At 42.3% G+C, this 13,463-nt stretch overlaps 1 protein-coding gene and 1 pseudogene across 7 annotated transcripts in view; both read left to right on the top strand.

Moving 5' to 3' along the window:
- AHCYL2 (adenosylhomocysteinase like 2) overlaps positions 1-9,787 on the top strand; it is a 219,764-nt gene extending 209,977 nt beyond the window's left edge. For all 7 annotated transcript variants that reach the window (XM_017896260.1, XM_017896259.1, XM_017896264.1 and 4 more), the window contains 5 exons: positions 2,434-2,532; positions 4,460-4,528; positions 4,649-4,727; positions 6,037-6,157; positions 6,632-9,787. In XM_017896260.1, coding sequence (XP_017751749.1) covers positions 2,434-2,532; positions 4,460-4,528; positions 4,649-4,727; positions 6,037-6,157; positions 6,632-6,638 — 375 coding nt within the window. In that variant the 3' untranslated portion in view covers positions 6,639-9,787. The remainder of the gene's footprint in view (positions 1-2,433; positions 2,533-4,459; positions 4,529-4,648; positions 4,728-6,036; positions 6,158-6,631) is intronic.
- Positions 9,788-11,035: 1,248 nt separating this feature from the next.
- On the top strand, positions 11,036-11,836 carry LOC108544841 (ferritin heavy chain pseudogene; annotated as a pseudogene).
- The last annotated feature ends 1,627 nt before the right edge of the window (positions 11,837-13,463 follow it).

Here is a 13,463-nt window from a genome sequence, read left to right as displayed (position 1 = left end):
TTCACCGTGTTAGCCAGGGTGGTCTCGATCTCCTGACCTCGTGATCCGCCCGTCTCGGCCTCCCAAAGTGCTGGGATTACAGGCTTGAACATTTATTTTTTAAAATTCCAATTTTAAAGTAATACTTGCTTAGTTTAAAAATGCAAACACTATAAATATGCTTAAAATAAGCAAAAACTTCCATAATTGATATTACACTATATTGTTCTGCAACTTGATTTTTTTCACTTAATAGTGAGTGGGCTGGGCATAGTGGCTCACGCCTGTAATCCTAGCCCTTTGGGAGGCCGAGGCAGGCAGATCACTTGAAGTCAGGGGTTTGAGACCAGACTGGCCAACATGGCGAAACCCCGTCTCTACTAAATACAAAAATTAGCCGGACATGGCTGGGCGCAGTGGCTCAAGCCTGTAATCCCAGCACTTTGGGAGGCCGAGACGGGCGGATCACAAGGTCAGGAGATCGAGACCATCCTGGCTAACACGGTGAAACCCCGTCTTTACTAAAAAATATAAAAAACTAGCCGGGTGAGGTGGCGGGCACCTGGGTGCCAGCTACTCAGGAGGCTGAGGCAGGAGAATGGCCTAAACCTGGGAGGTAGAGCTTGCAGTGAGCTGAGATCCGGCCACTGCACTCCAGCCTGGGCAACAGAGTGAGACTCCTTCTCAAAGAAAAAAAAAAAAATTAGCCGGACATGATGGCGTGTGCCTATAATCCCAGCTATTTGGGAGGCTAAGGCAGGAGAATAGCTTGAACCCAGGAGGCAGAGGTTGCAGTGAGCCAAGATCATGCCATTGCACTCCAGCCTGGGTGACAGAGTGAGACTCCATCTCAAAAAAAAAAAAAAAGAATAGTGAATGGTTTTCATGTTAACACATATATGTCTATCTTTTTTGTGGAGCTTCTTGCTGTAGTACGTTTTTTAAAGAGAGTTGTATAATATTCCACTATATGGAACTACCCTGATTTACTTAACCATTCCCTTGTTTGTTTACATTTTTCACTATTATAAATAAGGCTGGATTGAACATTCTTGGGCACTTATATTTCTGAACTTGAGAAAGTATTTTTATAGGATCGTGACCTAAACAAGTGAAACTGATTGGTCAAAGATTAGGTACATATAAAATTTTGCTAGCTGCTGCCAAATTGCCCTCTAGAAAGGTTGAACCAATTTATGAAACTTGACATTTCAAGAAATTATATGTGTTTCCCATCTACCTAATAAAGAAATGGTCCACACCATTAATATAGTTCTGAATGCACTGAAATATAATTGTATATGTCTTTTCCACTACATTGGTACTTCCTCATGGATAGGAACCATGAATTTCTAAACTTTAGCTTAGCATACCATTGTTTGCTTAAATAGACCTTGAAATACAAAAATGAAAAGAAGATATTGTCTTTGTCCATAAATGGTTCACAGCCCAGTAAAGGAATCCACAGTCTTATCTATATTCATGCTCTTTACTACAATGCCTAGAATATGGTATGTACCCTGTAAATGAATCATTATTGTATAACTAAAAGCGTTTCTCTTTATTTGTCTGAAAACTATTTGGCAGGACTCCTTAATTTTATCAAATGAGCCAATGGGTAGTTTTGGAATATGAACTCACTTTCTATTTTAGGCATTGCCTATTGGAAGAAAGAAGGTGTTGTCTTAAGTCTACACCCCGTGGCTGTTATTTGATTGCTGCTGTTAAAAAACAAAATAACATTTTTTTCTCATTTTCTCTGAATATACAATATACAGAAATGGAAGGAGGGTGAGCCATTGGGAGCTTTACTCTACCATTAAGCATTTCTTTAAAGGCTACCTCACATTTGCACTTAGGTCACAAAGCTTCTGTAACTAGGGTGGACCACCATCATTGAAAAGGTGGAACCTGGGACCTTGGGATATGAAGGCAGAACCTTGGGCCCCAGCATGCTATGTTTAGGACATTTGGCCTCTTACTAAACCCACTCATCTGTGTTCTTCCTTTTTTTTCTGTGTTTCTTCAGCACTTATATATTCAGTTTGCACTGTATTAATTTGCACTTGTTTGCATGTTGCTTTGTAAGAACTTTAAGGGCATTTTTTTCCTCTCACATATGTATTGTTTTGTGTCCCCAGCTAAAGTAGAAGCTTTTTGAAGGCAGAAACCATGTCTTTGGTTTCTTTTGTATTTCCCATAGCACCTTTTACTGTGAGAGTGGGCACACAGTATATGTTGTGGAATGACATCCTGAGTGATCCCTCCCTGGCTGGGCCTCAGATTAAATTCCCTGAAATGGAACAGTCCTAACCAACACAGGACAGGTATTCTCCATCTGGCATGTTGGTTGCTCCTTTCAACCTGCTATTTGAAATGGCTCCCTTCAACATCTTTCTGTCCCCACAGTGGGGCTTGCTATGGCTAATGCTGTACTTGCTATATGTGTTCCAGGCGAGTCTGCGGACACCAGAGCTGACCTGGGAGCGAGTGAGATCTCAAGTTGACCATGTGATATGGCCTGATGGCAAGAGGATAGTACTGCTGGCAGAGGTAAGGCTGAGACTGGCAAAAAATACTCCCCCACAACAGGAGAGACTGCAGTACCCAGGTCCCCTCCTCCTCATGTTCTCGCATACTTTCAACTCCTCTGTTAAGCACAAGTTTGACTACTTTCCCAGTGGATTTTACTTCTAATTGTGAAAGATCTTTTCATTCTGCAATTAAGAAACTATTTTGGTTCCCCACTTTTCACCAATTATCCCGTCTCTCCATGTCAATCCACAGGTTGAGTCAGATAATGATTATTACTGTAGAAGGAATTCACAGATAGAACCAGTGCCACTTTAAGTGATGTGTGCAAAGAGATAATGTCATTTGTGGGATGCTTTAATCAGTAAGCACAAAGTAGATATTCCCCACTGTAACCAGGACTATCTTAGGCAAGCTCTGGGAATGTATGTTTTTACTGATACATTCCCTGTTTTTGAATGTCCATTCCCTTGAATTGAGCCAGATGTGTAGTAGGCACCTACCTAGATATCAATTGCTCAATTGATATTTCCTCATCCTAGCTCCTAGCTCACATTGACACTGTTGACTTTCATTTTACTTGGCTTCCATGTCAATGTTTGACCCCTTTTCCTTTCTTAAAAGCTCCTCCTCCCTAGTCCTGGATTCCTGACAGTTATAATGATGCCTTCTATTCTTACCTTGAAGCTTTCTCTTCTTCAGAGAAAGATACCAAAATAATAAGGAGGATAATAATACTTTTCCCAATTTTGACTTTCAGTCTTTTTTCTTTCTTTTTTTATATTAAAGAACCTGAATATGAAAATGTAAAAGATACATGGTCTTTATCTAGGGGCCCATAAGTTAGGGGTTTTTAGTGTCCTTACTGTTCTCTTCATGTTTTCCTCACTTTATCTCATCTTAGATACTTTAGGGCATTCGTAAAGGGACTGCACTATTTCTTCACAAGGAAGAAGTGTATATGAGGAGGAGATGGGCAGATTGCTAAATATGCGTTAATAGCTTTGATGTCAGTCTGCTGACTTGATGACTTATTTCTAGCTGCCCTAAGAGGTCCCCACCTGGTAATTTTGGTGACAAAAGCAAGTACCATGGGTGTTTTGTGCTACATGGTTGAGCAAAAAGGTAGTCAGGCTTCATAGGAAACAAAATAGGAAAGGGTGGCATTGGGGGCAGTTTCTAGTTCTTCTGCTATCTGAATCACCAACTCAAAATGCAGGGCTGACAAGGCTCTCTTTGAATTCAGGAGAACCAAACTGAAGGAGAAGCACAAAAATCATCACCGCTATGGTGAAACCCCGTCTCTACTAAAAAAATAAATAAATAAAATAAAAAATACAAAAGTTAGCTGAGTATGGTGGTGCACACCTGTGATCCCAGCTACTCTGGAGGCTGAGGCAGGAGAATCGTTTGAACCCAGGAGGCAGAGGTTACAGTGAGTCAAGATCATGCCACTGAACTCCAGCCTGGGCAACAGAGGGAGACTCAATCTAATAAATCAATCAATCATCACAGCTTCCTAAGTCCAAAGATATCTCCCCTCACAACCTGGAGAGATTGTCCCTGGATTTGACTGATCATTGATTATTTCAAGACAGTCTGTCAAAGGAATGCCAATCCTCAGGAGGATATTTTGCTGTAGAGAGTGGAAAATTAAAGAGAAATATACTGATATTTGGCATAAGCCTCAGTGTCATATGACCATCTATATTCCTTTTCAAATAATTCCAGAAATCTTTTAGCTATTTGTTTCATCAGATTTTCCAGAATTTTAGTGGTTTCATTTAAATGTCAGTCAGTTAGTTCTTATATATTAAACAGCTGCTTTTTTTCCAGCAGTGTTAGTCGGGAAGTGTTTGGAAAATGGTGGTCATGCTTCTCTTCCCTCACTTCTCAAAGGCCAACAACTTTGTCCTAATCCATTTGTGTCTTCATCTTTGATCACTAGGGCCGCCTGCTGAACCTAAGCTGCTCCACAGTGCCTACATTTGTGCTCTCAATCACTGCTACTACTCAGGTAAAGCTTCCAGAGTGGGACAGCAGTAGTCTGGAGAGGGTTCTCAGACCTACCAGGTTTCACTTGCTTGGGTAGATTCCCATGAATGGCACATCAGCATCCATCTCTCTGCTTTTCTAGGCTCTTGCCTTGATAGAGCTTTACAATGCTCCTGAGGGTCGCTATAAGCAGGATGTCTACCTGTTGCCCAAGAAAATGGGTAAGTATTTACCTTCCATCTCCATCCTTACCAAAGTAGTTCAGAGTCTGAGGCTAAAGGAAGTTTGGGGGCCTTAGCTTACTTAAGTATGGGGGGAGGAAAGGTACCTTCATTTTGTAAAGTAGGAGTTAGGATTCCTAGGTCCCATTCCCAGTTGATTTATCCCATTTTCAACATGTGTTGCCCTAGCAAAGTGGTGACATTTTGCTGTGATTTATTTTACCTGCCTGTGAATTTTAAGGATTTTTTTTCTCTTAAAGTATCTTTATGTGCGAATCTCAAAGAAAAAAAAAAATCTTCCCTTAAAAGAGAAGAATTATCTCCTACCTTGTGACATCTGACTTATTCCAATTCTAGACTGCCAAATAGCCCCTACCAGCCTTTTCTCAGATGACACAAGACTTTCTTACTATGCTTTCCAACACCAATCCCAATACTTCAGGCCAAAGGAGAGGTGTGGAATAGGAGCTATTCAGTTATGTGGGTGTTTTGTATAAGAGAAACATTAACCTGTCTTAAATTTTTAAAGAGCCTGCCTCAAGCACCTGAACTGATACAGTGTGTTTATAAACTCCTCAGGCAAAGATCAGGTAATAAATCAGCTTCTGGTTTTGTTTTGCCTTAGCACTAGGTATATAACAACTGTTAAAAGTTGATATATTTTCCCTTTAGTAGACACTTTAGAAGAATATAAAAGCAACAGCACAGTCCATATTCTGATGGAATATGTAATGAATTTGGGAGACCAAACAAATACACAGGAAATGACGTAAGATTATGAATAAGTACTGTGTAGTCAGATAATAGAATGTGAACAGAAACCCGTAAGAATTAAGAGTACTAAAAGCAAAACGAACAGTTCATTTATCCCATTTATCCTGTGAGAGTATCCTTCTTAGTTTTTCCATTCAAGTTTCCCCAGGCATTAATTGTTTTAAATGACCCAACTTGTGGACTCCAAGGCAAAACTAAAGTTGGAGCTTCCCATTATTTAGTTCCCATATTATCCTGTTGCGTCTTTTAAATTTTGATGCCTGTTGTTTCTTTCATCTCTCCCGTACTTTTCTGGAAGGCAGGGTTCAAAGCTGAAAGAGTTAGTAAGGATAAATTGTTAAGGCTTTGGAAGGCACTAGGCTTGAAGCTGAAGGCTTCCTTAGAATTGAGGACTAGTGAGCAAAGGTTGAACATTTTTCATTCAGCTCCAGGAATTAGAAGGTGTCTTTGAACTTTTTGAGGCCTAGCTTGGGGACAACAGCCATCAGATAAAAGGCATGAATGCTTATACCAGGGCTTCTGTGGTCTGTTCCAGATGAGTATGTGGCCAGCCTACACCTGCCTACCTTTGATGCCCACTTGACAGAGCTGACAGATGAACAGGCCAAGTATCTGGGACTCAACAAGAATGGGCCCTTCAAGCCTAATTACTACAGGTGCCTTGGGTTCCCCAGAAATCAGGGACACCTGGGCAGTGATGAGCTTCCTGCACTGGAATTGGTCTTTACATCCCCAACCACATACGCTTACATGAACTCAGAAAAATGAACCCACTTCCCCTCACTGCCACCCTCAAAAGACTCTTCAAGGCCTTAAATAGTGTTCCCCTTCCTGAATTTGCCTTTTGGAGACAGAGAGGTGGAGTTTGGGTAAGTGGCTATTTGCCTCATTAAATAAAGTTCCCCTTCCTTAATTCCTTTCCCCATTTCATCTTGTTGCCATGATTTTTATCTCTCTATGGAGAAATACTGGCCTTTTTCAATGATGTGAAAAGGAGACACAGTTATCTCCTGTCACTGTACACTCCAGGAAAGTCTCTGCCTCCTGTTACACCTTTAGGCAGGCTCTTCATGTCCCAGCATCCCCATTAGCTGATAACATCACAGTCTCATCTTTCTTTTTCCCTCCAGGTATTAAGTTCCTGTAACTCAAACCAGAAGTTTTAAGGAATAGAACTCCAAGCCTTTTCCCCACTACTATACAAGAAAGAATTCAGCAAGCTGCTTCTCCAATCAAAGCTGCCTGCCGTGCTCACCCTGTGTGTTAGGTTATTTATTTATTAAAATCAAGAATCCTGTGCCTGTAGCATTGGCCCAGAGTGTGGTTACTGCCCTGAGGGCCATGAGAGCCACAGAGGACAGGCTGAGGAAGGAAAGAAATGGGGTCACTGCTCCCAGTGCATCATTTGCATCATTCCCCATTGACTGAATCCTCAGCAGTGGCCATTTTTCCTCTTGTCCAGGCTCACGAGTTAGTCCAGAGATTCCATACTCCCCGTTCCCTGGAGTTTTCTGGAATAAATTTTCAGCACCTGCTTTTCTCAGCGTTGGCCCTTCCCCAGGTGAGGCCGTTGGGAATTAACATGGCCAGTGTTTCAGGCAAGATTGGATTCCCAGTCTTGACCATCACTATCACTGCCTTCTTTATATAAAGGCTAATAAGGAAGGAGTGTTATTTATGGCTTTGCCAAGCTACATCAAGAACTCAGCTGTGCTGTGCCTACCAGGGGTCTCCTTTCTTACCCAGGACTCCTTTCTTCTCCTTGAATATTTATGTCCATTTTAACACTTGCTGGTTGCAAGAGGGATGTGCCTCCATTATTTCCTCCACAGTTTTGGTATTTGTTAGACATTTGTTTTATTGTCTTTCTAATCCAGCCAACCTCTGCTCAGGAAGTGGGGCCAGCTCCACTGGGACCCATAGTTTTACTTCCTTGTCATTTAATTGGATATTTTCCAAGGAAGCCCCTCCAGATTGATACTATCTCAGAAAAGGAGAGCTTGTTGTGAAGCACTGCTTCCTGAAACTTCCTGCTATTGCCTAAAGCTACATCTGAAACTGAGTAGGGAAAGGCATACTTTTCCAGGGACTTGGGGGTATAGGCTTTGGAAATGGGACTGGTCTTTCAGATTCAGAGCTTGATACCCTAACGAAGCAGAGTATATTTATTTGTTTCCCAGGGAGGTCATTGCAGCTTGACTGGCTGAGGGATACGGAGATGAAATTGTAAACTGTACCCAGATTATCACAGCTAATTTGACTAGTTTGAACCTCGTAAGACATTCATTCCTTTGACAGTTGCCATGGATGAAACTGAGATCTGCAATCTGATCTGTGGTCTTCTGTGCTGGCATATCTTTTATAACTCTTCCATTTGAGGATTCTGTATTTCAGAGGCAGTTTCTTGAGTAACTCCAGTGCTACAAAAAGAATTAGTAATGTGTTGTGGGCAGCGTGACATTTTATGTCCCACCCAAAAAATTGGATTCCTTTTGGAGACTGATCCGTTGGTCTCAAGGGTTTCACTGGGACCAGATTGGTTCTAAGAGTTAGTCTGGAGTGGCCCTAGGAAACTTGAATTAAATAAGCCTCTTCCCCTTATCGATCCTATTTAACACTCTCAGGTTTGTTTGTTTCCCACTTTTTTCCTACGCTGATCTGCCTCAAAGTTTCAAGACCAAGGTGGCTCAAGGAAACACCAGACCACCCATGACCACTATAACCTTCCCATCCTGATTCTCTTCTACCTCCACCCTCACTGACTTCTCTTGGTCTTCACATACACTCTCAGAGCTAGTCTGAAAGTGACCTTACTTTTGGAAGTAGGAAGTGGAACTTTGGTAAATGACTATTTGCCTCATTAAATAGTATACAGGTTCAGCCCATAGACTACAGTTCTTCACAGGCCATATGTCTCAGCAAGTACTGGTTATATTCTTTTTTATAAGGAAGATCATAAATGCTAAAAATCCCACTAAGACATTCAGTTCTTCCTTTTGCCTACCTAGTCCTGATTTTTGTATTAATTGGGTCCCTTTAGCAAGAGATTCAGATCTTTGTACCTTATCTTATATCCAGAACAGATTCCATTTGGCAGATATATGGTCTCTAGCCTATTGTATTCTTAGACCAAAAATCATAACCTGCTGTTTCTCAGCAAAGCCTTGCTCTCTGGAGCTTACTATGTGCTGGTACTTAAGGAGTGCATTCTGCCTTGCTATAGTGAAGAGACCCACTCCAAATAAAAAAGGAGCCACACTGGGCTTCTGAGTTAGGTTGCCAGTGTTGCTGCCCATGATGAGTTATTTGCCTCTGAGTTTCAGATGACCTCTCTTCTTTGTAGGAACATTGTGCCATCAACATTAAGAAGAAAGAACCACAAGCCTCCTAAGTATTTGGGTTCTATCTTAGGGTTGAAATCGGTCATTATTCCCTCTACCCTTGGAATCAGAGCAATGTGTCTTCTTTCCTCCAACCTCTTACCTTAGATGCATCCTTGTTATCTGGAAGCATGGGAAAGAAGGCTAATTATCTCTTTGTATGTGGCTCCAGTCTGTGAGGATACATACCATTTTCTCTACAATGAATCTGTGCTAATATTTTGCCGCCTTCTTTTCTTTTGCCCCTTAGAGACAGGGTTTCACTATGTTGCCCAGGCTAATCTCAAAATCCTGGGCTCAAGCAATCCTCCTGCCTCAGCTTCCGGAGTAGCTGGAACCACAGGTGTGTGCTACCAAGCCTGGCACTTTTTTGCCTTCTTAATGGAGATATTCAGTTTTCTTTTTTTCATTTAAACAAAGAAAAAAATATATCTACTCTACCTTCCCTCTGCTCTCCTCCCTCCCTATCCTACTTGCCCATATGAGCACGGCTCCCCATGGCCACATACTCTTGCAAAGCTTTTTTGCTGCTTCGCTTTTCTCTGAACAGATCTGATATTGCTGCTCCTGTGGTTTTCTCAAAATTAACTTTGCCATGGTTTTAAAAAAAGGAATCAAAATGCATTGTTGCATTAAGCTTTTTCAATAAAGGAAAATTACGGAGGGAAAATAGGCAACACCAGCAAATTATATGTGGACAGGTTCTAAACTATATATATACACATATATATATCTCTATATATATACGTAATCATCTAGTTCTGTCATCTTACTGAAAGGAATAAAACTTCTAAGGATCATCATTTCTGAGAAGTTCTTGGAAATCTTTATGTCTAAGTGATTGTATTAGATCAGCAATAATGACTATGTAATCTCAAAAAACAAATAAAATATTCTTAACATGGACTCTTAAGGGTATTTCTTGTTTCTGTGAACTAGGAATTCAGAGATGAGCGAGATCTCTGGGCAACAAACTAGAGATCCTGCTGTAGGGCAAGGATGTGAAAATATTACCAATGGGCATGTTTGAATGACCTTAGCTTTGTTAATAAATATGCTGTTCCCCTCCTACCTGCCAGCACACACGTGCATCCTGGCTGTGTGTGTAAAGAACCTGCCTTCTCAGAACTACCACCCTGGGGAGTTGAGGACTGTAGGCTTAAGGCAGAGAAACTAAACCATAGTTCTAGGTCCCTGATTCCCTTTTAGTTGAAAAGCGCAGGAAATCAGCATCCCCCAGTTTGGGACCAAAAGACCCTGATAACTAGGACCCGATTATATCCAGCCAAAGGGAAGAAAGAAGCGCATCAGGCAGAGATTTGTCTCTAAATCAAGTTGCCTGACATAATCAACCAAAGGATGAATCCAATTGCCTATTCTTTCTCAACTGCCAGTAGGGTAACCATCTTTGGGTAGCTTTCTGATAGCCACCTTCTTTAGTTGACAACCTAAACTAGTTCTGCATCCTGTATGCAAGATATTTTCTTTCCATAGCAGAATCTTCTGCCACTTTGGCTTCTGATTATTTAGATTAAGGGCCACAGGACTAGAATAGTCTGGGCAGTCGGTAATCCTCAAAATTAGTGCCATTCCAGTTAGGAGGAGAATGCAGCAGCTAGCAGTAAAGCCAGTGAGGCAGCTGAAAGGATTCGCTCCCCTGCGACAGGGCTTGATTCCTCATTTGTGAAGGATGGAACCTTGGGTGCCTGGGTCTTCATTTCAGAATCACAGGGTAAGCCCAAGCTGTCCACTGCTGCACAAGGTTCTCCACCTCACAGTATTGTGGAAAATAACTTGAACTTTGAAACAGGCTAGCTTGGGTTTGAATCCCAGCTCTGCCATTTACAAGTTACGTAACTTAGCCAAATTAAATAACCACTCACAGCCTTGATTTTCTTGCCTGTGAAATGGATACTGCTTATCTCCTAGGGTAAGAATTTAATGAACTGATGTATAAAAAGTGCTGCTTATTTACAGAGCCTGGCGCGCACTGCTGACTGCATACACATAATTCCTTGTCTCAGTCTAGAGCCCTACAACCTCTGTTGCATCGTTACACCCACAGGTGCCCTTTATGGAGAGAGGAGGGTGTTCTATCCTTTTTTTACTAAATTATCGTAACTGCCTGGTAGCCTCAAAAAGCAGGTACTTTAAAACCTCCTGCATCTTAGACGTTCTTCGCCGAGAGTCGTCGGGGTTTCCTGCTTCAACAGTGCTTGGACGGAACCCGGCGCTCGTCCCCCGTCCCGGCCGGCCGCCCACAGCCAGCCCTCCGTCACCTCTGTCACCGGTCCCTCGGACCGCCCCAAGGCCCCCGCGCCGCTTCAGCGCCGCGCAGCTACGCCGCCGGCCGCCTGGTCCTTAGCCTCCGCCATGCACGACCCCGCACCCTCGGCAGGGTGCGCAGAACTACCACCAGGACTCAGAGGCCGCCATCAACCGCCAGATCAACCTGGAGCTCTACGCTTTACGTTACCTGTCATGTCTTACTACTTTGACCGGCCATGATGTGGCTTTTGAAGAAACTTTGCCAAATACTCTTCACCAATCTCCATGAGGAAAGGGAACATGCCGGAGAAACTGATGAAGCTGCAGAACCAACGAGGTGGCCATCTTCCTTCAGGATATAAGAAACCAGACTATGACGACTGGGAGAGCGGGCTGAATGCGATGGAGTGTGGCTTTACATTGCGAGGAAAAAATGTGGAATCAGTCCACTACTGGAACTGCAAACTGGCCACTGACAAAAATGACCCCCATTTGTGTGACTTCATTGAGACACTTACCTGAATGAGCAGGTTGAAAGCCATCAAAGAATTGGGTGGACACGTGACCAACTTGCGCAAGAGGGAGCACCGAATTGGCTTGGCAGAGTATCTCTTTGACAAGCACACCCTGGGAGACAGTGATAATGAAGCTAAGCCTCAGGCTAATTTCCCCATAGCCATGGGGTGACTTCCCCTGGCGTCACCAAGGCAGTGCATGCATGTTGGGGTTATCCTTACCCCTTTTCTATAAGTTGTACCAAAACCATCCACTTAAGTTCTTTGATTTGTACCATCCTTCAAATAAAGAAATTTTGGTACCCAAAAAAAAAAAAAAAAAAAAAAAAACTTCCTGCATCTTATTAAGCTTTCTCAGTGCCAGGTACTATCCATTTAGTAAAGTATCTGACCTCTGTGGATTAAAGTGGAGTGCTTATATGGGGAAAAGGGTATATATGTGATTATTGTAACTATACCTATTTATACCTCCAACCCTCTGCTGGCAGCCTGAGTTTTGGGACAAGGGAAATGGGTAATGTAGGTTTTTTAATAAAGTCAAATATAAAAATAACAGCATTGGAGTCATCTCTGCAAGGTGGAAAGACCAGCCTTGACTAGCTCCCAGGTATGGGTGCCTCTGTGGTGAATGGTATTGATGGCTAACATGCCTTTGTTGACAAATAAGCTAAAATAAATTGAATGTGTGCCAATTCCATGGCCTATAATTTCAAAGTTTTCAGTTACTCTGTGATTTCTTGTTGCATCTTCCAGTCGTTTCCAGATATCTTCCTCCATACTAGAAATTTTGAATGTCTGGGCCTATAATGAGCACATAGGTGTCTGATTTTAGTAAAGGTCTTCTATTCCATTGAGATGTGGAAAAGATCATGGATTGAGTTCTCATGTTGACTCTACGCAGTCTTCATAGTACCAGTTTTACACATTCCTTCTCTGAAATTAAAGCCAGATGGAGCTCTAGGCTTAGTAAGTGGCTTTAGATAGCCACCAGAGGGGATGTGCAAGCTGTCCTCTATCCTACTCCCAAGATCAGTCTGCCCTTTCCCCTAGGAGTAGGCAGGAAAAGGAATAAAGCGTTAAAACTGGCCGCTCCTGTCTGCTACCACGGTTGATATCTTGCTGATTGACTAGGCTCGCAAAAGAATATGAAGTTCTGGGCCTGTTAACCTTGGGGCTCTGACTACTTAGGAGGAAAAGAAGTACTGGGAAGAAAAGAGATAGAATAATGAATTCTTTTTATTAAGAAACCCCAATGGGCTGTGCTGTGGCAGGTTTACCACACTGAAGCAGTGATGAGCAAGGCGTGGGTTGTGAATTTTAAAGCTGAGTGTAATTTTTTAAGAGTTTAACAAATTATACCCTGAAAAAACTCCAAAGTCAAGTAGTTCAGGCCTTGAGCCAGGGACTTTCTTGGAAATTCCTATCAATTCAATTCTGTAAATGCCCCTCCCCCACCACCACCACCAGGGACATTTTTCAGTATCTGGAGACATTTTTGATTGTCGCACTAGTGGGAGGATACTACTTACTGGCATCTAGTGAAGAGAGGCCAGGTATTCTGCTAAGCATCCTACAATGCACAGGACAGCCCCCTACAATAAGTGTTCAGCCCCAATTGTCAATAGTACAGAGACTGTGAAACCCTGTGTTAAACGTACATAAATTAGGGGCATACAAAAATGAGCTAAATTTGGTCTTACTCACAAGTAGCCTATATGTGGATGGGGAGAGGAGAGGGACTGGAAGAGGAAAGGGAAGATGGGTGGGTACAGTAAGGAGATATTGAGGACCAGGATGAG

Source organism: Rhinopithecus bieti, unplaced genomic scaffold (genome assembly GCF_001698545.2).
Source record: "Rhinopithecus bieti isolate Rb0 unplaced genomic scaffold, ASM169854v2 scaffold_26131, whole genome shotgun sequence".
Lineage (NCBI taxonomy): Eukaryota > Metazoa > Chordata > Mammalia > Primates > Cercopithecidae > Rhinopithecus > Rhinopithecus bieti.
The sequence above is the reverse complement of the archived record's forward strand: the minus strand, read 5'-3'. Positions and strand labels throughout refer to the sequence as shown.